Source organism: Telopea speciosissima, chromosome 7 (genome assembly GCF_018873765.1).
Source record: "Telopea speciosissima isolate NSW1024214 ecotype Mountain lineage chromosome 7, Tspe_v1, whole genome shotgun sequence".
In the NCBI taxonomy this organism is placed as follows: domain Eukaryota; kingdom Viridiplantae; phylum Streptophyta; class Magnoliopsida; order Proteales; family Proteaceae; genus Telopea; species Telopea speciosissima.
In genome coordinates this window covers 9,629,909-9,653,514 of record NC_057922.1, presented here as the reverse complement: position 1 = coordinate 9,653,514, position 23,606 = coordinate 9,629,909, and the positions used below count along the sequence as shown (strand labels likewise).

Genomic DNA, 23,606 nt, shown 5'->3' with positions numbered 1-23,606 from the left:
GAAAACTAACAGTATAAGAAAGCAAAGAAGGAAGATCGAGTATGAGAGAGAGAGAGAACAGAGAGATAGAGATAGAGACACACACAGAGAGAGAGAGAGAGGCTTACATTATCATCTACACACAAACAGAGAGAGCGAAGCTGGGTCTCTCCCACAGTACAGAGCTCCCCTATTTCTTCTTCTTTCCCAGATCCAGATCAGGATTTTTGAATTCGAGGTTCGCCAGCAGAATTTCTTCACGTACACGACTTCGACCTTCGCCAGAACAGAGGAGGTAAGAGAGTGCAAGAGGAGGAAGACGATGGGGGTGGGTTTCTTCTGGGTTTTTGAATCCGACCTTCGAGATTCGCCAACAGGGTCTCTTCACAAAGTGGAAGACGATGAAGAGACCTATACGACTTCGACATTCGCCAGACCAGAGGAGGTAAGAGAGTGCAAGAGATGGAAGACGATGGGGGTGGGTTCGAACGAGGTGGAAGAAGAGAAAGCTTAGGGTTTTCAGATTTTGAAAATGGGACGATGGTTCCAAATCGTTTCATTTGTTTAGGTTGTAGACCGGTCCGGCTTGGCAAACATAGACCGGTTCGGTTGAGTTTGTCATATAGCTAAACCGTATTAACTCAAAGTTTTTAAAAATTACCGTTGGATCAACTTTACACGTGTCACGCTCAAATCACAGGGCCTGTTAGATCGCTGCTATACATGGCCGTAGAGGATCTGGATCCAGGAACGACAACAGACCCATATTTTTTTTCCGGGTCGTTGTCCGGCCTTTAAGCGGCTGCAGCTGCACAAGCACCAGCACCAGCACCAGGGCCAATGTCAAGCATAAGGAACGATAAACGTCTATGCAATTTTTCTATTTCAAAGAGGGGGGCAATGTGGTATTTTTGCACTCTTGCGTCTAAAAGCTGGAGCCACTTAACAATGTAGCATTCTTTTTCCCTTATTCTACCCAACCAAAAAAAAAAATCTTTTTCCCTTATTTTACTTATATCTGTTGAATAAAAGTTACAATATTTAATCAAAAATTTTCATACCACAAAAAACAATAAAACAAAAGCAAAACCAATAAAAAACCAGAACTTTATTCAATTCAGAGCCAAACCAAGATGAACACCAGAACAAAATCTACGACTCAGCTCAATCCAAGTCAGGCTGGTTGCCCCCCTGAAAATCACTTCTTTCTTCTAATGTGCGTTTCAAAGGCAAAAAAAACTCAAAAAATGGGTACAGGATTGATGTACATTAATTCCTATACAATTTCCCGAGTAGGGCAGAATCAGCTATGAATTGAAATGATATCAAACTCCTATTATTTACAAATCAACTCTTCCCAAGTTAGTATATGTGACACAACCAAGGTACTGGGTGACCCACTTACAGGCAAGCTTGGGGTAGGGTCAATAGAAGGATCTTGGGAGAACGAGCATCCTCCTTGGCTATCTAAAGAAAATTTAACAGCATAAGAAACCCATACTCAATCTACATACACTCTAAGCTCCAGAATACCAGCAAAGCAACTTTTTCAAGTTCAACCAACATCCATGTAAGATCTCTTAAGGAACCAAATGCATTGAAACAGTCTGCGTCTTCAAAACCTCATGAACCCCACAGAAAGGGGCAGTTTCTTGAATTATTAGAAACCCCCCTTATCGCCGAGGATCAATGTTATGGTCTGAAACATGTCACGTATCTTCCAATAATATTTCCAATAGGAAGAGGACCCCTGTGACCAATTCAAATCAGAAATTAGACTAAATGAAGAGTCAGGTCCTGCTAATTCTGTGCTTGAAAAGAAAATTTACAGAACTGGGGCTTCCTGGAGAAGCTGATTTTGACATACTAACCAAACATGAGAGTCATAGCTGTTGTTACGGTTGTCACCCAACACAAAAACATGGTGCGGAGGTACGTACTGCAAGTAAAGGAAACATAGATTTGGTACAGACATCCTCAAAGTTTGGGACCCAAGAGAAACAAAGAATAATCAAGAGACAGACCAAGCAGAAAGTGCACCTCTGAGGCTCATACAAATGACAATACATTCATGGAGCTCTCAGATGTCAACAACATGTAGTCCACAGGACGGTACTACCCCATAATGTTGTTCTAGAACACTCTACTGGTACATGAATGCTCAGAAATGGAAGGCAGCAAAAATAAAAGGGAAAGGGATCAACACACTGCCAGGGGTATATCATCTTACATGGGAACCAATGAGGGGGGAAGGAGAGTGAGGGAGTGTATTTCAGTTCGTATACAGGTGAGGGCCACATGGTTAATGGAGAGAATGTCAGTCTTTATGAAAGGGCATGTACTACCAGCAATGTGCCCTTCCTTTTCCCAAAATAAAATTATTCCAAAAAACATTCAGAGATGAGATAGGTAAAGGAACATACAGTAGCACCCAATTTGTACATTGGAGGTTCTGCTATGAAATCTTCATAACGGGCAATTCCATTGATATGAAGTAATCCATGATGAACCTGCATGGAATTTAGAACAGAACCTTAAATGTCGGGTAACTAAAAACATTGAAAGGAGTGCCGGCAATAGAGATTCTTGCGCTACATATTAACAAGGACCAAGGACTAAAAATATGGAAAGCATCCCGTGGATCATCGGCAACACTATTTAGATATGTTTGATAGTCACCAAGTCTTAAATGGCGACACACACACACACACATACACAAAAGAAAAAAAGTTGTCAATATGCTTCACTGTTGCATACCAAGATGAAATAGAAATAACGGCAAGTTTAAGCTTGATTTGGTATAATTTTGATTTCAATTTCAGGTTAATTTCATAAAATAGTCAACAATTAGATTTTTGGTCAAGAAATTGAAATTGTTTTGGTTGCATTAATCTGAAATATTTCATGAATAAAAAATCCATTTGGTAATACAATTTATGAGAATAGATACAATGAGGTGGGTGAAGATATATACCCTTTACCCATCTCCCTCTCCAAAACAATCACCGAACAGAATTGTATTCTGCCGTGGCCAGTCAACACTTGAACCAGCAAACCCCTGCAACCCTGAATTGGCATCTCTGATCACCCTACACCAACCCTTGAAGCACCCTTCACCATCAGACCTGCCGTTGTCATTGCCGCTGCTGCACCATCTGTGAACACCCTGGCTTCACTCCATGTCATTCCTGAAACCCCTCCCGGAACCTGCTGTCTCCGCCAACCCCCTATTGTTCTCCCTTATGCATTTCTCCTACAACATCCCAGCCACTAGCTCACTTCTCCTTTGACCACAGCCCCACTGCGACCCAGCACCGCTGTGCATCACCCTCTGCTACATCCCTCCATCGCCCTCTAAAACGCCAATAATCATCTCCATCGCTCCTGCAACCCCTGCAACTCACCATTCCTCCTGCACCCTTGCAAGTCTCCACCACAAACCCCACTTGAAACCGTATTTGTCCGCCTGCAACACACCTTTCCAAAACCCCCTTCTGCGTCTTCTTCCATTGCAATGTTGAGTTCTCCTTCTTTATAACATGTTACGAGTTATTTTAAGTGAAATTACATTGGTACCCATTTTTGAAGCTGTTGTAAAACATATGCTCTTTAAAGTCTCGCACGAAATCTAATAGATTAGAAGCAATTTCAATTCAAAAATTGAAACAACTCTTCACCTATTTCACAATTTCACATTCACTTTATTTCAATTTTTCATAATGAGATAAAAAAAAAAAAAAATCATACTAAACACCTAAATTTCAAACCAGCTCCTAGCGCATGATCCACATCCATTAAAACAAGAACACCAAATACTTGCTTGGGTTATCTGCCATCTTCTTATCGATCACTATAATTCATCAAAGTTCATAAAATTCTCATGAAACATCAAATTTCAAAAGGACGTCAGGCTGCAGGAGGGAGGATGGGAACCACCCAACCCCCTCCGCCATCTTCTTAGTGATCACTATAATTCATCAAAGTTTATAAAATTCTCAAGAAACATCAAATTTCAAAAGGACGTCAGGCTGCAGGAGGGAAGCTGGGAACCACCCAACCCCCACCCCCACCCCCAATCCAAAATTGAGAATGTTCAACTATGCATATAAATTAAATCAATACCAGCAAGTTAAAGAAGTATGTGTTTGAAGACAAATAATCCATAGGTAGGTTGCAGATTTATAATTGACTGTAATTCAGGGTGAATTTTTTTTCATTTATAGTGCTAGGGGTAAGGCAGGCTATGCCCCTCCCCCCATCTCCCCAGTCCGCTCTATTCCGTTATGTTTTAATAAAATTAACAAGGGCTGCCAGGGGTCCTGGAGTTCCGGGTTGGAAAAAAATATAGAGTAATACCTCAACTAAGTCACCAGCTTTTGCAATGATTCTCTTAATGAAAACATCTTCCTTCCTGAATCCCATATCCTATGGGGAGAGACAGGAAAGGGAGGCAGAAATTAAATAAAGATATGATATGCTAAGACAGAAGAATATGGATTCTTTTTTCCAATAATACAAACCGAACCTGTAAATTTTTAGGTGCTGTAAAAAGGACAATATCATCTACAGCAGGGCTTTTGAAGTAATATGACACCTAAAGAGAAATATAGAAAACAGAAATTTTGTTACAACTGCGCACAGCATATAAAAATTCTAATCATCAATACTCATCAAGAAAAATATTTATCAAAGACAAGATAAACAAGGCCTATCAGAAATCTCTAAATGGCTTATTTTGACTCCAGCCACATATAGCCAAAAAATTATTTCTTATCAATAGCAAGCAAAGTGGTCCTGCAACATCTGTTGAGAGTTTTGGAAAGATGATATTAGTGTTCAGCACTTTCTGCTTAAGATGGAAGGGAATCCATGGAATTTCAAACTTTCTGTACACAGACACTCTAAATTGCAAAATCACATTATTTTTCCTCATTATAGATTCCACCCATTGTTTCATGTGGGCAGTTCAGCTTCAGTGACATTTAGGGAGTGACCCAAAGATTTTGCAGTAAAAGATAGAAGAAATTAAAATCATAGGGGGAGTGCCTCCAATGAGTAACACACACCAGGATAAAGCTCAAGGCTTGGGAAAGCCAAATTAGAAAAGTTTTGAAGGTCTAACAAATATAGAATACAAAATTTCACAAGGATTTAGAACTCTGCTAGTCCATAGATATCTTTCCATTTGATACTCTCTATAAAGAAATCCTGACAAAAAAATACTTATAAGGGTAGGAGAGATTACAATTACTAAAACTACTTCAGAACATAAACAAATTAATAGGACCATCACCATTTCTAAGAGGATGCTTGGATCCTATCAAATTTGCCATATACAACCATAAAGTTAAAGCTCTTCAAAAACTGGCTAACTGTAAAGAGGTTCAGTGCCTCAAGGGATCTTAACTGAAGCACAGCATACTCACATTTCAGGCCTGAGGTAATTATTAAGATTGGTACTCCTGCGCTCCTCCACCACCCCCCCCCCCAAAAAAAAAAAAAAACATAAGAAAAGAGTAAGTAGCAGCTATTAGCCTATTAAGAAGATGATGGTGGAGAACAGATGCACCAATATATCTTACAAGAATCGTAGATAAGGAATGCATCTTAGAGAATAACTTGAACTTCTGCAGAGTTTGTGATACATCTGTCTTATAGACCAAAATAAAATCATATCAAGAAGTTGCTGTCTGGAGAATATAGTTCCACAAAGTAGAATCTATTTCTGGGTTAACATGAACCGGGTCCAACGCTTGGAGCAAGGTAGACAAGCTGCTCTTATGCAGCAGTGCTGGCATCTATTTTAGAAGATAGGAATCAATGTTCCACATACAAAAACCCTACTTTACCATTACTAAGAATCTGTTTCAGTTGCATATCAGAAGAGATTCCAATAACTAATAACTGCTTCAAATAATCTAGCAGGAATGGAGTGCGTAAAACTCAGTATGTACAATTCTAACTCGAAATGAATTGTCAAAGTTAGAATCATCACAAGGAAATTTTGCAAGGAAAGCTTGTAATCTTTACATATGACATTACAAGATAAAAATTGAGATATAATAGAAGAAAATCATTAACAAGAATACAACAGCTTACCATCTCGGAGATGATCCGATCCCCGACACGAAGGGTAGGACACATGGATTTGGAAGGTATGAACCGTATCTCCATAAACATCGACCATAAGAGCACCAACACCAGATAGCTCATAAACCCATCAAGATTGGGCCATCGCAGAAACGACAAGGCCTGATACGTCATCCATCGCAGGGAGGAAATGGTCGGAAGTAACCGGTATAACGCCGACGGTCTCAAGAAGCTCATTTCACAATTTACGGCAAAGAACAAGAACAGAAGTGAAACAAACACCAACAAGATGAAGCAGAGGATGATCTACAACGACGATCAGATCATTAACAATGAAAATGGGAGAAAAGCTTCAAGCTTTAAATGGTTTAAATCGAACATTGAGAACTCGAATTCGACGTAGCCACTGGTCTACAAAGAAATGGGTTATGTTGCAGAGAGTATAACAGACAATGATCTTGAGATTACTGCTTAAACTCCGTCGCTTCAGCTCGAGAAACAGAAACTCGAGCTCCTGATCTTCAGTGATCCACGAAGACGACCAAGAAGATTCCTCAGATTGAATCGTTAAAGACAAAGGCAAAGTTGATTGTTGAGCAGTAGAGCAGATAAGGAAAGCCAAGAAATTAACGAAGAGGAGATGAACAGGCATAATAATAGGGTTAGTTCTATTGGGATATTCCGTCAGTTTCATAACCTGAGACTGCTGTGATCAACATTGTTTCTGCTTTTTTTTTTCCTTCTGGATTCTTCTTCTCCTCTTAGTTTTAGCTCTTTCCTTCTAGAGTCTTCTTCCTCTTAGTACCCCTTGGCCCTTGGGTGTTAAACACAGCAAATAAGAGAGAGACTGATCTGTCCTTCTAGACTCTTCTTCCTCTTAGTACCCTTCAAGATTGTTAAACGCAGCAAATGTGGGGAGTTTCCTTCTAGATTCTTCTTCCATGATGACGGTTGAGGATCAATGTGTGCCTTCGATGGCTCGATTGACATCGAGATGCGAGCTTGGGTTCCTTGCTACTTAAGTTTTTCTGTTTCCCACTTTCTCTCACTCACGTCATTTTTTTTTCGTCGCCATGAGAGAGATGCTTCGGAGAATCTATTCACATTTATAAAATCCAAACTAAAAAACCAAAGGAAAGTTCCTGACGGGGGAGCGTGTCTCTGCGCGCGGGCGGGAACGCACACGGAAACATCAACGGGGGCATTATTTCACCATTTCATGTGGGTGATGCGGTCATTTCGTGCCATGTGTCTAAATGTAGGTACCATTCTTCCTATCAAAACTATTTGTCAATAATCAGTAATCGATATCGAACTCAGCCATTATTTGAAGAATCAGTATCAAATTGACCATATTGATCAATTGAGATTGGATCGACATCTATCAAGTGTGAATTGTGAATTGTGAATTCCAAAAATAAAATTTGTGAATTGTGATTCCTAACGTTCCATATCAATGTAGCACTCCATACTAGAGTAAACAAAGGAAAAAAATCAATTTTTAAATAAAAATAAGGGCAAAACCATCTATTCCCTCCGATGAGGCCGATTTGAGATTGGTATTGGTAGTGACCTATATCGTGCCTGATGCTACGAACTTAAATCATGAGTTCAACCGAGATGGATCAAGATCGGCCTGTATCAATCCAAATAGGATGGATTTGCCCTTATTTTTCTTTAAAAATCATTTTTTTTTTTTTTTTTTTTTACTGATCCATTGATATGCTAATACCAATGCGGATCCGATACGGATTCCTAATTCCATCACGTGTGAAGATTGGATTTAGAAAGATTTAAGAAGATTCGTTGATTGGCATTTACATGACATGATTGAAATTGCACTTCAAAGTAAAATTAGTAAGTTATATACTTATATTCCTCTTAAGCGTGATAGGAAATAGTACTTTGTACGTAATGCAGTGCCAAATTGAAATAGACATCAATTGTGTTAATGGTGAGCTGATTTTACTCAATATTAAAATTAAATTTCCTCTTTCTATGAGAATAATGAAATGACTAGTATAACTAAAGATTGTTAGAATCTCCAAGAAAAGAACAACAAATATGAACATTGATCATCTTTCATGAACAAATAACAACTTAAAACCTATTTCTCTAGAGAAAACAAATTGAAGATTGTGAAATAGATTGAGAACGGAAATTACAATTACTTTCAAGACTTGTGGATGATACAAGATAGCGACTGTTAATTTCTTTGAGAACATAGTAACAACAACCTAGTAAAAATTATATGGAGAAAATTTTTCTATTGGGGACACAGGGGCCACGTCCAGGCATAGTTGGGGGAGGGGGGGAATGATTGCCCTGCCCCCTATGAAAGGCGGAAATCTTCCCCCCCCCCCCCCCCGAGATGCCAATGCACACACTCTCATTGGTTGTCATGCTTGCGTGACCCCTGCACTCCCCCCATAGAAAACGCTCCCTTAAATTATATATATAATCTTCCCAATCTCAGATTTCATATTTAAGTCCTTTTTTCTTATAAACAAACTAGAATAAAATTGTGTTCCTCTTTTTGTTAAAATGATCGAATGGCTAGCATTACTGAAAATTAATGGAATCCCAAAAATGTTTTTCTGATGATTGTTTTTTCGAATTTGAAGAATCAATTCCATTGATTCAGAGCATCTCTTCCCCCTTAGTATCTATCAATTCTTTTGAAGGTTTTTTTTTTTTTTTCAGATTTGGTGGGCATCTAGAATAACTAATGAATTACAATCCTATTGTACCGCAATTGGTGCATTGGTCTTTGGAAGAAAAAAAAACAATAAACATCCATCATCTTCTACAAACATATAATAAATTAAAACCCTAATTTGTAAAAAAGAAAATTATGCAAGATCATGAAATGGATTGAGAAGAAACTTACAATTTTCTGAATTTGCAAATAATCCAGGATAGGTATGGGGACATGGTAATAACAATCAATGAAGATTAAATGTCTAGAAGCGTAATATTCTCGGGCACGAAAAAAAAACCAATTTAGTTTCAATATTTGTGGAAAACATTCAATCTCATTAATCTTATCAGAGGCATTCCAATAGAGTTAGTCCTATTTCGAATTAAATATGAATGCAACAATTGTTAAAACTATAAAATAAAACAGACCTTCCCTTGAAAAAAATGGTTATGTACCTCGCAAGATATATTATCTTGTACGCAAAAAAAAAATATTATCTTCTATTTAATGTATAGATTGGGGGGAGGGGGGGGTTAGTTGAAGCAAGCTTGTGGATTTTAGATGGGGCCAAAAGTTTTTGGATAGAAAGACACTAAAATCCCTTGGTTACATGTATACATAAAATTTACTATCAAAACAAACAAAATTCAATTAAAACAACTATAATATGCTTTAAGAATGAATAAACATAAAATTAGAAATCATTAATAATTATCGAATGTTATTCATGGTTCATTACAATGACATAGGATTGATTCGGTCAAAAATTATAAAAGTAATGTTTTCTAGGAAGTTTCCTTCTTTGAAATCGAAACTAGCTAATGTTATTGAAACTTAAAATATAGTCTAAATTTCATCGAAATTTTTTAAATTCATTCGAAACCATGCATTTTATACGGTTTGATCAAAACGATATCAAAATCTAAATGATAATCGAAATTTTGGTCAAAACATTATAATTCTTCAGTATCATAGGTTCTTTTGTTTTGACAACTTGCGAAACCAAAATATTTTAGTTGATTTCACAAAATTTCATTGAAATCTTATACCATAGGGATTAGAGAGGTTATTTCATGCCAGGAAGAGAGAGAGAGAAAGATATAAAATATCAATGTACCCTCCACGTCTTCTCAAAGAAAATTTTCCCTTTGTATTTCAAGTCCTTGATGTGTTTTTCACATTTTTCTCCCACTAAATGAGAGAGACGTTCTTACAAAAAAAAAAAAAAAAAACAGAGAAAAAGATAAAAACGTTGTTTTCTATTGCCATCAGTGCTGTTAGATTTTAACGGTGCAGTGCTACCGTCCCAGTGCAACATATGACACAAACTGATTGTGTGGATGAATATGTTTTGCACCATTACATGAATACCCAACCCGTTTTACTTATCGGATCCTCTCAAGCTGATTAGAATATAAAACCAAATCAGAGGAAAAAAGATTTGGAGAAGGCGATTTTCCCTCTCTCCCTGCTCATCTCCTTCCCATCATTGGGGAGATTTAGAAGAAAAAAAAAAAAAATCTGCAAAAATCTGCAGAATGTCAGTCAAAGACTCAAAATGCAGATAGAAAATGATGCTTTTAAAATTATTCTCATCAACTTTTCTAACTTTCAAGCCAGCACAACAAGAGAAGAAGACCATGTGAGAAGAAGATCATAGGTTCCCTTCTAACAGATCTTTGGTTTGAATCCCAAAAACCTTCGAAGGTTTTCCCTTCTAGAACAGTCCCAGGTCTGGTTTCAGATCTCTGAATGTCTCCAATGATGGGAAGGAGGGAAGAAGATAAACTTTTTTGGTTTTACATTCTAATCGGATTAAGAGGATCCGGTAAATAAAACGGATTGGGTTTTCATGAAATGGTGCAAAGCATTTTCATATACACAACAAGTTTGTGCCACGTGTTGCACTGTGAAGGTAGCACTGCACAGCACTGCCGGATTAGAGAATTGGAGATGATTTTTATCCCCAGGATTCCAACCTTTGGCTGCATCTATGAGCGACGCCACTACTTTGGATGTGGATTGGATATTTGAAGATCAGAGCATTTATGAGCCACTGACCAAAAACCAATTAACCTTTCTAATCGTCTTTACCTGCAATCAAATCGGAATCGGAAGATGAATTCATCTGTCTGGCTTCTCCTTCATGTTTTCATCATATTCTCTGCAAGGGCAGAGGATATCAGTGGCAGTACCAGCATAGTCTTTACTACTCAAGATAGAGCAAATTACGCTTTTGACATCTTCAGCCTCAGGACATCTCACCCACCAGACAACGACGATGAGATTGTACTCACAGATGGTCAATCTGTGAACTTCAATGGCTACTTCCCCTCTCTCTCTTCTTCAATCCTCTCTTTGCTCCTTCCTAATCAAACTCTCACCCTAGATCCCACTCCTTCACCTCCTCTGCAACTTCTCCTCTATGTCACAGAGAGACTTGGGTACTCAAACATCTATCTTGATGCTTATTATATCGTTGACTCCATCGACTTCAACCTCAAAAGAAGATCGGCTTTTGAAAGCCCTTCTCGAATTCAGGTTCCTCTGTTCCATCCAAAACAGACAGATGCCAAAATCTCCATGAAAGACCGACCTTCTATTGCAGGGGAGAATCTTATCTATGTGTCAACCCATGAAAATTCTGGGGTACCCAGAAAAAGCTGGGCTGCTGTATACTCAACCAATATCATAACAGGTGAGAATCGAAGGCTAACCCCTTATGGCATCGCCGATTTCAGCCCTTCCGTTTCTCCTTCTGGGGTTTGGACTGCTGTGGCTTCATCTGGGGAGAAGGGATGGGACGGAGAAGTTGAAGAACTCAACACGGATATCTATGTTTTCAAGACTCGAGATGGGTCTGAGAGGATTAAATTGGTCGATCATGGCGGTTGGCCTTGTTGGATCGATGATTTCACTCTGTATTTCCATCGCAGAAGTGACGATGGATGGTGGAGCGTTTACAGAGCGAGTCTGCCTCGGCTGAGAAGAATACGGTCCGAGTTGGTGGTGATTGAGCGAGTTACTCCACCGGGTCTCCATGCTTTCACTCCTGCTGCTTCACCGAGTAACAAAAGCTTCATCGCCGTGGCAACGAGGAGACCCAGCTCGGATTTCCGGCATATTGAGCTATTTGATCTTGTAAGAAACGAGTTTAGGGAGTTAACTCGGAAGGTCTCGCCCAATTCTCACCACTACAACCCGTTCATCTCTCCCGATTCGACTCTTGTTGGGTATCATAGATGCAGACGAAGCAGTAAAGAAGGAACTGGTGGTCCTCTTATGCTTGAGAATCTCGAAAGCCCATTAAATGATTTATCTCTGTTCAGGATTGATGGGTCGTTCCCTTCCTTCTCTCCCGACGGCGAACGAATTGCTTATGTGGGTTTTCCCGGTGTTTACGTAGTGAATCGTGACGGTTCCGGAAAGAGGCAAGTTCTACCCGGCACTGCCTTCTCCACTGCTTGGGACTGGAAGCGTAGAGGGGTTATCTACACCAGCATCGGGCCCATCTTTGCTGAAGAAAGCACAGACGTCGATATAGTATCTGTTGCCGTTGATGAGGACAAAAATGGCGAAATGGGTTATGCTCCTTACAAGAAACTGACAATCGGCGGCAAAAATAATGCGTTCCCGTCACCCTCGCCGGACGGGAAGTGGGTTGTGTTCCGGTCAGGCCGGTCGGGTTACAAGAACCTTTATTTGATGGATGCGATTGAGGGAGAGAAAAGTGGGCTCCGCAGGCTTACAGAAGGGCCATGGACGGACACGATGTGCAATTGGTCTCCAGATAGTGAGTGGATTGCCTTTGCATCGGATCGGGATAACCCGGGTGGAGGGAGCTTCGCTATTTATGTCATACACCCAAATGGAACCGATCTTAAGAAGGTGGTTCACAGTGGTGAGGATGGTCGGACCAATCATCCCTGGTTCAGCCCGGATGGGAAGAGTATTGTGTTTACGTCAGACTACGTGGGCGTGTCAGCAGAGCCAATAGCAAATCCTCATCACTTCGGGCCCTACGGTGAAATTTTCACTGCTAAGGTGGACGGTTCGGGTATCCAGAGGCTGACCCATAACTCGTATGAGGATGGTACACCTTCCTGGGGGCCCACATTCATCAAGCCTGAAGATGTAGTTGAGTCACCTTACAGCAGCGCTCGGTGCTTGTTTGATGATTGTCATTGGTTGGGACAGGCTAACAAGAATGAAGTTGGGAACTTGGAATCACATCATGGGTCTCAAGTCTGTCACCAAGTGTCAAAAATGTGAGGCTTGTATGTTGTGGGTCACTTGTAATTTCGTGGAGGCTACTCTACACCGGCAATGGATATGCAAGTGTAATTGTAGCAGTTTTCTGTACGGGAGTGTGGCCTACGCCAGCAATCCCATGTGTCTATCTCTCTCTTCTTTAAAACAAGGGGGTAGAGATGTCTTTTCACATGAAGATGAGAGAGATAGACTCATGGGAGTGCTGGCATAGACCACACTCCCAGACAGAGAACTTTTTCCCTTGTATGTAATAGGCTACACAGCTACAGACTATTTTGTAATCTTTCAATAGTGAATATACCAAATATGATTCTCTCTCCATAAGGGTACGTTTGGATTTTTAATTTCCTTTTTAGTTTTGATAGGTATTACTGGAGCTAGAATGAGAAATCTTATATTTCATAGCATTTGAACTAGAAGAGATTAGGAATCAAACCGTGAATCGGAAAGAGTTTTTTTAAAACTAGAGAAAATGAATTCCACATTCAGTATCAGTTTCAGATGAGCAGAGAGTCACAAGCCCGACTACCTGCTTCTGATCACAAATGGTGATATACTTATGATTCAAGGAATGAGGTCATATCCATAATTATAGGTTATTATGGTACTAGACTCATAATCAAAAAAGTGTTTGTGATTGTTCCATAAGAAATTAAACAAAAGATACAACTACTAATTAACAGCACATAAGCTGGAGATTATATTACAAATTTTAGCGTAGAACCATAAAATAAATCTAGCCTAGCATCTCTAACAAAATCCCCTGAACAAGAAGGCATTTAATATTGCATAAAAATTACTTAAAAACCCAATTCTCAACTACAACATCTTTACAGTCCAATCATCCGCAATCCGAAGATTGGGCTTGCGGATGGTAAGTGCAGCAGGGCTTCGTCTCCCTCGAAGACTGAGGGGTCCAGATACAACATCAGCTCTGTAATTTACAGGTTCAATAAGAGCACTTTTTGCCCTAGAGGAGAGCCCTAATATTATAATCCTCTCAATGACACACTCTGATGAAAAGAAAGCCTTGCCTGACGTGGGAGGTGCCATATTAGAAGATGTAAGTTTGCCATCTGAAAACACGAAGCGCCGATGGATGTAGGCCCCTTGCTCAAATTCAAAGCTCTTCCCATCGTCAACATACAGCTCCCCTTCTGCTGCTAGGGAACCATTCAAAGCAATTACCTAGAAAAACATTTGAAATAGAAATGTGAGGGACGATAACCTACATTATAGCTATCTTTAGTAGTCGGTACAGCCATTATGTACGCAGCCTTACCCCTGCTTTCGCAGAGAGGCTGTTTCCAGACTCAAACCCATGACCACTTGGTCACAATGGAGCAACCTTTACCGTTGCACCAAGGCCAAAATTGGCATTGTCAGTTCCTAGAAAAGCTTTTTCTATAAATGTGATTCATTAGATTCCAAGACATGCAGAACATGTAGAATGAGAGAATAACACCACAATAAAAGGCGATGAGAACCCACAGCAAAAGACAAAAGGATATCATATTTCTTTTTGGTCAAAGAGGGATCCTTAGATCAGAAGTTACATCAGTTATTCAGGTGGAGTGGTGGACTAAATAGTCAAATGAATCCAGTACATGAAAGCATAGTTGTCAAGGCGCCTACGCAACCCAAGGCGTTGGAGGGCCACCTAAGCACTTAGCAACAAGGCGCTGGTGCCCTAGTATTTTTTATGTATCCATTACATCTAGTATTATTTTTGGCACGTCATTATATCTAGTATAGCAATAATACAATTATGATAACAGCATTACAGTAACAACAATACAGATTGAATCTATGAACTAAATTGACATTATATCTAGGAACATCATTACAAGATTATTTAGAGGGGAAAATTACCACACAAAAAAAACACGCAAGTAAACAAGAGAAGGAGAACTAGCGAAGTTTGATTTCTTTCTTAATTAATTTATTTTTTTCGATACTAAATGATCCCATGCTTCTAATCTATACACAAACTTGTACACAAGCCAATAAAAAATGTTAGAAACAACATTATTTAGAGGAAAAAAAACGTAAGTAAAAAAAAAAAAAAATCAACTGTCCAGTTCCCAAGGAACCCTAGGTGGCCCAAAGTCCCTAGGTGCCTGTCTTATTAAGTTAGAACAAGGCAGACAACCACCAAGCCCTTGAAAACCCACCCAGACGCCTAGGCAACACCTTGACAACTATGCATGAAAGTCACATGTTGAGATAAACCCTTTCCTTAGAAAATGAATCACAAGTTCAAAAAGCCATACCAATGCAAGAAAAAAGTTACCTGTTTGGCTCACAAAGGAGGAGAATTACTAGTGAGATCACACACATTTAACTTTGGAAACAGAATTGAGATAAGAAATGCTCATAAGACCAATGACAACAAAAACAAGAGAAAATCATAGAGATAGAAAATGGGGGAGGTTCCCTCAATTATCAACACTCTACAGGCAATATTCTTGTAGAGTCTTAATGTTTTGGAAGAGAATTGGAAGAGACTTGAGCATCAAAGACATACCAGAGTGTAAGGATCATTCACCATCTGCGTGGAGCTTCGGCGAAACCTGTCTTTCCTTGGTACAATGGTGCCTGCCTTCTGGAAAGCTGGAATGCTTTCCTCTGAAACCTCAAACTTGTGAGTTACACCTCCCTTGTAAACAATTCCTGTTCTCAGGTCATACCATGATTGTCCGCCCGGCAAATACACTGATACATGTTTGGCCCGCTGATCCAAAAGACAGCCCAATCATAAAATATCAGTTTGCAAAACACCCTTTGAAGAAAAAAACAACAACAACACACACACACACCTAGAAAACACAGTTAAGGAGAAACGGTAGATAATGCACCTCTGTATAGATCCCTTGAACCAAAAGGCTGTTTCCAACCATGAAAGCCTCATCATTACTGAAAGTAGCTTCATCTGAAGGAAATTCCATCCATAAAGGACGCAAAACAGGAACTCCACTTGTGTTCGCCTCTCTGAACAATGTATAGAAATATGGAAGCAACGTGTACCGTATATGTATTGCATCCCTCATCAATTCAGTATTCTGCTCTCTGTCATAACATCAGGAATATGGTAAAAAGCAAAGACAACCTATTAACCTAAGACTGACATTATTGAGGCATCCATCCACATCAAAATATGTTATGAGAGCTGGTCATCTTAATAGGCTCCAGTTAAGAGTTGAAATGCATGCATTCATGAGAGAGAGAGCTTATATCATAATATAGGGTACCAAATGGTAAAATTATCCTCTCAGGTTTTATAAATTTTCTCACAAAAATGTCAATTTAAATAAGATGAGACCTAAAAATAGGGTTTGCAAACAGAAAGTACAAAAGAGTTGAACTGTATACCCTAATATAGGGTACTGAATGGTATAATCATTCTCTCTCAATTTCGTAGAAATTCAGTAACGATGTATCAACTTAAATAAGAAGCTGAGGCCTAAAAGAAGAGCTTGTAACAGACAATTCAGAAACCTTCAAAACACAATTTTGAAGCATTTCAAAAAGCGCAAGGTATCTGTTGATTATCATTAGAAATGTTCTTTTTCTTTTTAATTTCCTTATTCCCTCTTTGGAAATAAATGGTTTTATTAATAAAATAGTATAAAGGTGTACTACACTTCTAACTGTCACACAGCATCACTATATGTAGCGACAGTTAGTAATCACTACCTGCCATATGGCAGCACATGGGTGGCTCCATGTGATAGAGGTCCCCATCCCCTATCTCACTGGTAAAATTCCAGACCATATGAGAAGGGAAGTAGTTCAAAGTCAATGTAGCATAAAATTATGAAATTGTCACAACAGGGAACTGAATGTATTAATATAAGGTGGTATTTGGGTAATTTTAACATTTTTTTGGTCATTTTGGGCTGAAATTTTAACAATGACCTACTAGTGAGGCATCCAATATCACATGGGTCCATCCATGACCCACCCTTTGACAAGTCAAAAGCACTAAATCTCTCTAGGCTTTTTCCACCCAAAAAAAAAAAAGGGACATTGATAATCTGTAAAAGATCAAAATAGTGCTCTAAAAATAGGGTTTCTAGCTGAAAACTCAGCCGACCTTCTGAGCAAGCTTTTGAAATACCTTAAACCTGTCGTGGCGTTGCCTATTTTATACAAACATTCCCAGATGGGAAGGATAGCTGATAAATATTGTACATTTTTTTAATGGATAAACCAAAAGGATTTAATGAAAGAGCAATGTGCACTATACTTTAGCTTTATATAATACCTATTGGAGCTATACCAAAATGTAGGCCATCTGTAAACAAAAAGGGATTAAGTATGTTATGACTTAATATTAAATTTATGCAGCATAAAACTGACATCACAATGGCATTTCATACCAATAGCCGTGAGAAACAGTTTGGAATCTGGAGCTCTATGGAGTTCTTGAGTATTGAACTATTTAAAATAATTTTCCCTGGATATACGGGACTCATAAGGAATGAGGTTCATGTGTCAGTCCTGGGAATATGCAACCCATAATAGGATCAAAGCGCATAAGAAAAACTAGGGATGGAGGCAACATTATCTTTGATATATGGATATTTATTCTATTAATATTAAATCTCTCTTTTCTTGGGCAACATAGATGCAGGTATTTGTAGTACAATACTTTTGTTTGGAGTCAAATATTCGTTCGCAGTACAATATTTTCCTTTTTCTTCTTTTAAAGAGAAAACAAAGGTGGAGCCAAAGAGATTAGAAGGGAATTAATGTGGAGACAATGCTTGATTAGTTTTCCTGTTAAATCTCTTCCATTCCAATTAAATAAACAAACTTTTGGGCATCTAGGTTAGGGTTTATTTCTGCATATGGTGGATATACATTTAGGCTGAAACTTGGCACATGACACTGATAGATCAGCCTCCAACTACCCCCGGCCTGACGTCGGGCTGAGATGGCCTCATCCCAAGCCCAGCCAGCCGGGCTCGGGCTTTGAGTAAGGGCTGGAACCTGTATATAATTTTAAAGCTCTAAAAATAAAATCGAAGCTCTTAATTGCCCTAATGATCTATGTGGCTTCATTATTTTTTGTACGTCACAGATTCAAGTCTCCAACTCTAGAATTTTTAGTGAAACCCACATACCCCTTATTCCTTTATATATGATAATAAACAAGTCTAGCTTAGGGTCAAGTTAGGGGTTGGGCCAGCCCTAGCCCGGAGGCCTTACTCCAAAGCCTGACCAGGACCTACCTCAGGCTGGGATTTCTAGGCCCAAGCCTGGCCCATGGGCTGAAAACTGCAGCAAAGCCCGGAAATTTTCAGGCGGGCTCGGGCTTTTCAGGCCCAAGTTGCACGCTAATTTCTCCTGGTGTTAAATACTCAAACAACAATGCCATTAGAAGCATGAAATGTACGGAAAAGTTCAACCATAAAGACAAATAGTGTCATGGATAAATAAGTGTTTCTTAGATTATGGAATTGCTTTAAAAAAGAAGATAAAAGATACAAACTACAAGCAAGGTTCTTACCCGAACAACCAAGGTTCTCGCCTTTTAGTATCATGATGTGCATGACCTCTAAAGAAAGGATAATAAGCACCTAGTTGGTACCAGCGAACTAACAATTCAGTCTCAGGATTCCCAAAAAATCCACCAACATCAGCACCTGCATTAAAAGTACATTAAAATGACTGTCAGAAGAAGATAAAGGATCTCTCACACCTTTACTCCCCCTCCCCCAAACACCCCCAGGTTTTTATTTTTTCTTCGGGGGGGGGGGAGGGGGGGTTGGGAGGAGATAAATGAAGGCTTTATTGATTAGTGCAACAAAAAAGTCTACCTAACAAGAAATACAATCCTTGCAACTAATTGATTAAATCTTATGAACTCTACTTACCAGAGAATGACATCCCTGTAAGACCAAGGGTCAAAAGCATTGGAACAGATGCTCTGAGGTGATCCCAATCTGCTGAGTTATCTCCTGTCCAAACTGCTCCACACCTTTGACTGCCAGCAAAGAATGCTCTTGACAGAACAAAAGGCCTGTCCTTACCATCCCCTCGCTTTAAAAGTCCATCAATTGAAGCCATGTGAAAGTAGTAGCCATAGGCATTATGTAGCTCGCGGTGTTCCACACCTCCATAATGTAGAGCATCCCTAGGCATTGTTACCTGCTCAAGAGAAGATAGTTATACAAATGCACCATGGTCATTATAGAGAGCTGTACTCTCTCACTCTAGGTTCACCAAGTTGGTCTTAAGCTTCCTCAAGGTACCAAACCCTCATCAGCACTGAGTTCTGGTAGCAAATCCACCAATCATTCTGATATACTCCATCAGACCTCATCTTGTAGGGAAGATATTGAGATTATTACTAACTAGGTCATAATTAAGTTAAATCCACTAAGACTACTTCTATGATAAATTATTGCATCAACAGCTAAAAGTGGAATCATAGTTGTCAAGGTGACACCTTGTTCTTGTCGCCTTGCGTCCAGGGCCCCTCCTATGCCTAGGGCCGCCTAGACGCTGTGACAACTATGAGTGGAATCACACCCTACATGAAACATCCATAAGATGTGAACTTCATGGATAATGTGCTTGCTCTAAGCACCTGTTCCACAAGAAACTCTCACATGGATTTGGACTTTAATGTGCAACAAAGATACCCATATCCCACATGAATATATATTTCTTAAATATGTATTTGGGTAATTTCCAGTTTCTGTGAAACAGTTACTTCCATCGTTTTCCATGGAGAAGGTTGGACCATGCAATTCAAGAGGCATCCTGAAGCCAGTTTGCAGTAATTGCTTTTGAATTTCATGATTAGATAGGTATGGTGAGGCACATTGACTAAGTGTTCTTTATGGGATTACCTACACTGGTCTTCAGCAATTTGGCTCTAGTAAGAGGCTGCTCGTAGTATATTGCCCTTACCCATTTCTATTTTGCACAAATAAACATATTTGTCAAAAAGCTGTGTCATTTTTGTCTGCTTTATTTTAAAGCTTATTGATAAATAGTTCTCTCAAAGTGTTATCATGAATGCTGACAGTGAGGATTTAATGTTCTGTTGTGTTTCTCCACTTTAATGGTTAATGAGATGTTTCACATATTATTATAAACGAAGAAAATTAAAAGAGATCTCAAAGGAAACTAGATCACATACCTCAGGGCCATTAAAAACAGAAGGTTCATTCATATCGTTCCAGATGTACAAGGAAGGAGTTGAACCAACATAATTATGGAAAGAGAACTTCTCAGCCCACCACGATCGAATTTCTGGGTTTAACATGTCAGGATAAGACGAGGAACCAGGCCAGCACCACCCTTCAAAATCGTTCCCACTAGCATCTTTTGCATAATACCCCTTCTGTGTAGCCTCTTTGTGCAGGGGGAAAGATTCATCCCGTTTGATATGAGGATCAACAATTGTAACCATATGCCTACCCTTTGCAGCAAGCTTGTTTTGCATCTCCTCAGGATGGGGGAAGAGCACCCTGTCCCAGGTGAAATATTTCTTCCCATCTGTGTGATCAACGTCAAGCCAGAGCACATCATAAGGAATATCAAATTCATCAAATTTTGAATCGACATGCTCAACATCCTCCTCATCCCTGTAGTTCCATCTGCACTGGTGATATCCAGTGGCAAAATGCTGTGGCATCGCAAGTGTCCCAGTAACACTAGCATACTGCCTCATAACATCCTTTGGACCCGGACCGACGAAGAAGAATGCATCAACAATGCCGGCCTCACTCATCCAGAGCGTATCAATACGATTTAGAGATGAAGGAAGAACGATTCCTGACTCAGAGTCCCAGCCAGAGCCCAGAACATCAATCTGCATCTCAGCTGCATTCAACCAGAAAAACCCAGAAGTCCCCTGGACTTTGCCGTGGGAGAGCATGTAAGGTATCGACCCATAAAGTCCAAATGGAGAATCATGGAGGTACTCGAAAACATCAAGGTTGAAGAGTCTGTAAGGCTCGGAGAACTCAATCCCTGGCCCTCTAGTAGGCATCAATGCAAGGCTTGAAGCATGTTCGGGGATCCCATAAACGATATCCGCTCCATAGAACGAAACATCGAAACTAATCGATTGAGGGCCATAAGGCCTGGTATCAGTGTGGCTCCTGAACCTCTCCTCCCAATCTTCATACTCTTTCTTGTTCCTCAACTGCTCAAAATCAAAGAGCCCATGCGAATTCAACGACAAAACTCGATCGCCACCTTTCTTACGAACGTAAACCTCAAAAGGATCGTGACGAAGGACGGCTTCATAAGCATCCGAGAGAAAAAGAATTGAAGAAGGAGCAGAATCACCATGGAGAACCTCCGTCGAAGCCCTCTGCAACCATAGCTTCTTCTCATCAAACTCAGGAAGAACCACATCAGGTACCTCGAATCGCTTCTTCGGTGGATCCAAGTTCGGGTCCTCATCAATCTTCAACCTCAATATGCCATCCTGATAAGCAGATAACGTAAGAATCAATGGTTTGGAGGGTTCCTCTGGTTCTTCATTAGTTTCTCCTCCTGCCATCGCTTCTCCGGAATTCTTAGGGACAAGCTTGGCGGTGAGGTCACCGTCGTTCATGGAGACATCGGTGGCAACGAGAGAGCAAGAAGCAGCTTTTCTTGATCGAGCTCTCTTGCAAAAAGGGGTTTGGTTACAGTTCCTGAACTCATCTTTCTTCCAAGAGAAGACCGAGCTCTGTTGCAGTAGTAGCAGTAGAAATAGCAAAGCTGCAGCTCTTGTCGTCCACGCCATGGCTGAATTGAGAATCTGCAGAGTTGGTTGGACTATTATTTAATCAGCCATCGACTGTATCTTTCTTCTTCACTTCCACTGATTCGGTCATTTTTGAAGCTCTTCAAAAGTCCAAAACCTTTGGAATTTCAGAAATTTTTTGGATCATCTTTATTGAAGCGTCATATCATTACCTTCTTACCATTCAACCATTCAATCATCTTTTGTCACGGGTGAAAATCTAGACCGTTGGTTTCTTGTACCATGGAGACCGCTACGCCTGTGTTGAAGAGCTATCAGCCATGGCCCATGGATGGAGAAATAGCATGATACGTTCCTTCCTTGAAGCTAAAATGAAATAGTTCATTATTAACCTCTAGGGGTTAGCACAGTTGGCTTGGAGGAGACATGAGAGTCCGCCTCAAGAAGCGTGGTCTCGTGATCAAACCTTCGGCACTGTATAATTTCTTAGGATTACCCACCTGGGGCTCATTAGGGCCCAGACTTTCCCGGTTTATGCATAGCGCGGCTCCCTCTTAAGCCTATCATGGTGTGTGCAGATCCATCAATCTGACAGCCAAGATCTTCCCACAGTTTTCACTCACAATAATTAGTTTCTAGTAAGATACGTACATATTTACACTTGGTCAAGATGAACTCAAACCTCGAAACAAATGATCAAGTTAATTCCTTTAAGTTTAGAATTCTGAAATGAACTCTTTTAGTCTCTCGGCATTTTCTTGTTGGCTTTGATGGAACCTCAATATTCTGCTCTTTGATGTCGTTAGTAAGTAGCAATAGTGACTCATACATGGAATTTATCTGTGGATGGCTCCAGTCTACTACCACAAAGGAGCGCACCTGATACCCAACATCAGTCCAGCTGAAACCTTCCTTTAGCACTCCTTTTTCCCTAAAGTTTTGTCATCCCACCTCCCACTTCCCTTAGTTATATCGTTCAACGCAAAATCAGCTTCTTTCATGCACGCAGTCACATTCTGTGTAGAACATTACAAGTGGATCTTGGACATGGATATCAGAGAAAGGGCTCAAAAACTTCATGGCAACCATAATAAATGCCACGCTGAGAAATAAGGAAGCCAATCTTGCAAATGAACTGAAAATGGGGGCAAGCGTTAAATGATTTTGCCGCTGGTCTCCTCTCATTATATTTACGAAAATCATAAGAGATATAAATGCGGTCCATGATACAATATTCTACCATGGCATAAATTTGAAACCAGCCTTCCCTTCATTTGTGAAGCTTAACCCATCTGGCTTATAGGGTTATCAGTGGATTCCTACAGAAAGGATCAAGAGAGTAGCGGTCTTTATGGTACATATCCATGAGTTGTTCACCAGAGCTTATGCTCCTCTATCCGCAATAGTTGGACGAGAGACTTGAGAGAGTATAGGAATCATGACCCAAGTCTTTTAAATTACCGCTGCAACTACAATATGTTTGAAAAGGTGGAAGGCCTCTTCGTGCAATCCATTCTGAACACGGTATGATATTATTGGCACCTAACATATGAAAAATCCAATAAAAAGGTGCTGCTAACTCTCAGCAGAGAATTCATCAAACAGGTGGCATGTGTCAAGCACAATCACACACCTGCAGTGGGGATTCAATAATGTGTTTCATAGATTGCCTAGTTTAAGCGAACGGGCTGCGGGCATTAACCATCTTGGCCAAATCAGTGAAATTTAAGCTTACACTTTGCTCGAGAAAGAGAGCTGCTTAGCCTTCTAGTTCAGATACTAATTAGGAGTAGCATCCACACACGAGTAAATCCAAATATTTGAACAGTGTATGTCTTCAGTGCC

General features: G+C 39.9%; 3 protein-coding genes across 6 annotated transcripts; 1 reads left to right on the top strand and 2 right to left on the bottom strand.

Annotated features, from left to right (window-relative positions):
• Positions 1-1,607: 1,607 nt before the first annotated feature.
• Positions 1,608-6,847, bottom strand: LOC122667518 (chloroplast processing peptidase-like). Of its 4 annotated transcripts, XM_043863801.1 has the most exons (6): positions 6,079-6,843; positions 4,505-4,573; positions 4,336-4,404; positions 2,403-2,489; positions 1,851-1,918; positions 1,608-1,729 (listed from the first exon to the last, which is right to left on the bottom strand). In XM_043863801.1, exons 1-6 carry the CDS (start codon positions 6,304-6,306, stop codon positions 1,672-1,674), a joined length of 579 nt encoding a protein of 192 aa, XP_043719736.1. In that variant the 5' UTR covers positions 6,307-6,843; the 3' UTR covers positions 1,608-1,671. The 4 variants fall into 4 exon arrangements, with proteins under 4 accessions (XP_043719736.1, XP_043719737.1, XP_043719740.1 ...); XM_043863802.1 differs by lacking the exon at positions 1,851-1,918 and having other exon boundaries at positions 1,613-1,729; positions 6,079-6,845; XM_043863803.1 differs by lacking the exon at positions 4,336-4,404 and having other exon boundaries at positions 1,637-1,729; positions 6,079-6,846.
• A 4,032-nt stretch (positions 6,848-10,879) lies between these two features.
• LOC122668190 lies at positions 10,880-13,042 on the top strand. The gene has a single exon (XM_043864784.1). The coding sequence runs from the start codon at positions 10,889-10,891 to the stop codon at positions 13,040-13,042; it is 2,154 nt and encodes a 717-aa protein (XP_043720719.1). The 5' UTR covers positions 10,880-10,888.
• A 664-nt stretch (positions 13,043-13,706) lies between these two features.
• On the bottom strand, positions 13,707-21,882 carry LOC122667515 (probable glucan 1,3-alpha-glucosidase). The gene is made up of 6 exons (XM_043863796.1): positions 20,199-21,882; positions 18,925-19,198; positions 18,558-18,693; positions 15,901-16,111; positions 15,570-15,776; positions 13,707-14,230 (listed from the first exon to the last, which is right to left on the bottom strand). The coding sequence occupies exons 1-6, from the start codon at positions 21,798-21,800 to the stop codon at positions 13,862-13,864; spliced, it is 2,799 nt and encodes a 932-aa protein (XP_043719731.1). The 5' UTR covers positions 21,801-21,882; the 3' UTR covers positions 13,707-13,861.
• Between the last annotated feature and the right edge of the window lie 1,724 nt (positions 21,883-23,606).